The 500-nt window shown below is 61.6% G+C and overlaps 2 protein-coding genes across 2 annotated transcripts in view; one reads left to right on the top strand and one right to left on the bottom strand.

Moving 5' to 3' along the window:
* The window catches only part of B4GALNT4 (beta-1,4-N-acetyl-galactosaminyl transferase 4), a 15445-nt gene extending 15360 nt beyond the window's left edge, over nt 1-85 (bottom strand). The window contains exon 1 of the mRNA XM_009880573.1: nt 52-85. Within this exon, the coding sequence (XP_009878875.1) occupies nt 52-85 (34 nt within the window). The remainder of the gene's footprint in view (nt 1-51) is intronic.
* A 160-nt stretch (nt 86-245) lies between these two features.
* The window catches only part of IFITM1 (interferon induced transmembrane protein 1), a 19206-nt gene continuing 18951 nt past the window's right edge, over nt 246-500 (top strand). Inside the window, exon 1 of the mRNA XM_009880572.1 lies at nt 246-287. Within this exon, the coding sequence (XP_009878874.1) occupies nt 246-287 (42 nt within the window). The remainder of the gene's footprint in view (nt 288-500) is intronic.

The following is a 500-nucleotide window of genomic DNA, read 5'->3' as shown; positions in this document are numbered from 1 at the left end:
GCTCTCCCGGAGCGCCCCGGCTCCAACCCCCCCAGACGTATCCTCCCCAACCCCATCTTCCCACCACCACGCTCAAAGGCACCATCGCGAAGCCCTCGCTAACAGCCCCGTCACAGATGGCTTCGTTACCGTGTGCTGCATTAATTATTCCCAACCTACAGACCCCCCTCTGCAGCTCACCCCCATCGTCCCCGGGCTGCGAAGGGAGGGGTTATTTTAAACCGCCCTCGATCCCCAGCGTTAAAATGGCCGACTTCCCCCAAAATAAGGGCGCAGACTTAGAAAACGTATGAGTGGTTTGGGGGGGTCACATCCCCCTTCTCTTCCACAGCAGACGGGCGCCTCTGAACTTTTTAGACGGGCACCCCAGAACCCGGTGGGATGGAGGGAGCCCATGGCTCAGCCGTCACTTCTGGTCCCGGTGCACGGCTCAGCTCCGCGGTTCCAACCGGGAAGCTCAGGGCGATGCTGGGAGAGGTGGGCACCTACGAGCTGCTGCC

This window comes from Charadrius vociferus, unplaced genomic scaffold (assembly GCF_000708025.1).
Source record: "Charadrius vociferus isolate BGI_N301 unplaced genomic scaffold, ASM70802v2 scaffold843, whole genome shotgun sequence".
NCBI classification, from domain to species: Eukaryota; Metazoa; Chordata; class Aves; order Charadriiformes; family Charadriidae; genus Charadrius; species Charadrius vociferus.
The sequence above is the reverse complement of the archived record's forward strand: the minus strand, read 5'-3'. Positions and strand labels throughout refer to the sequence as shown.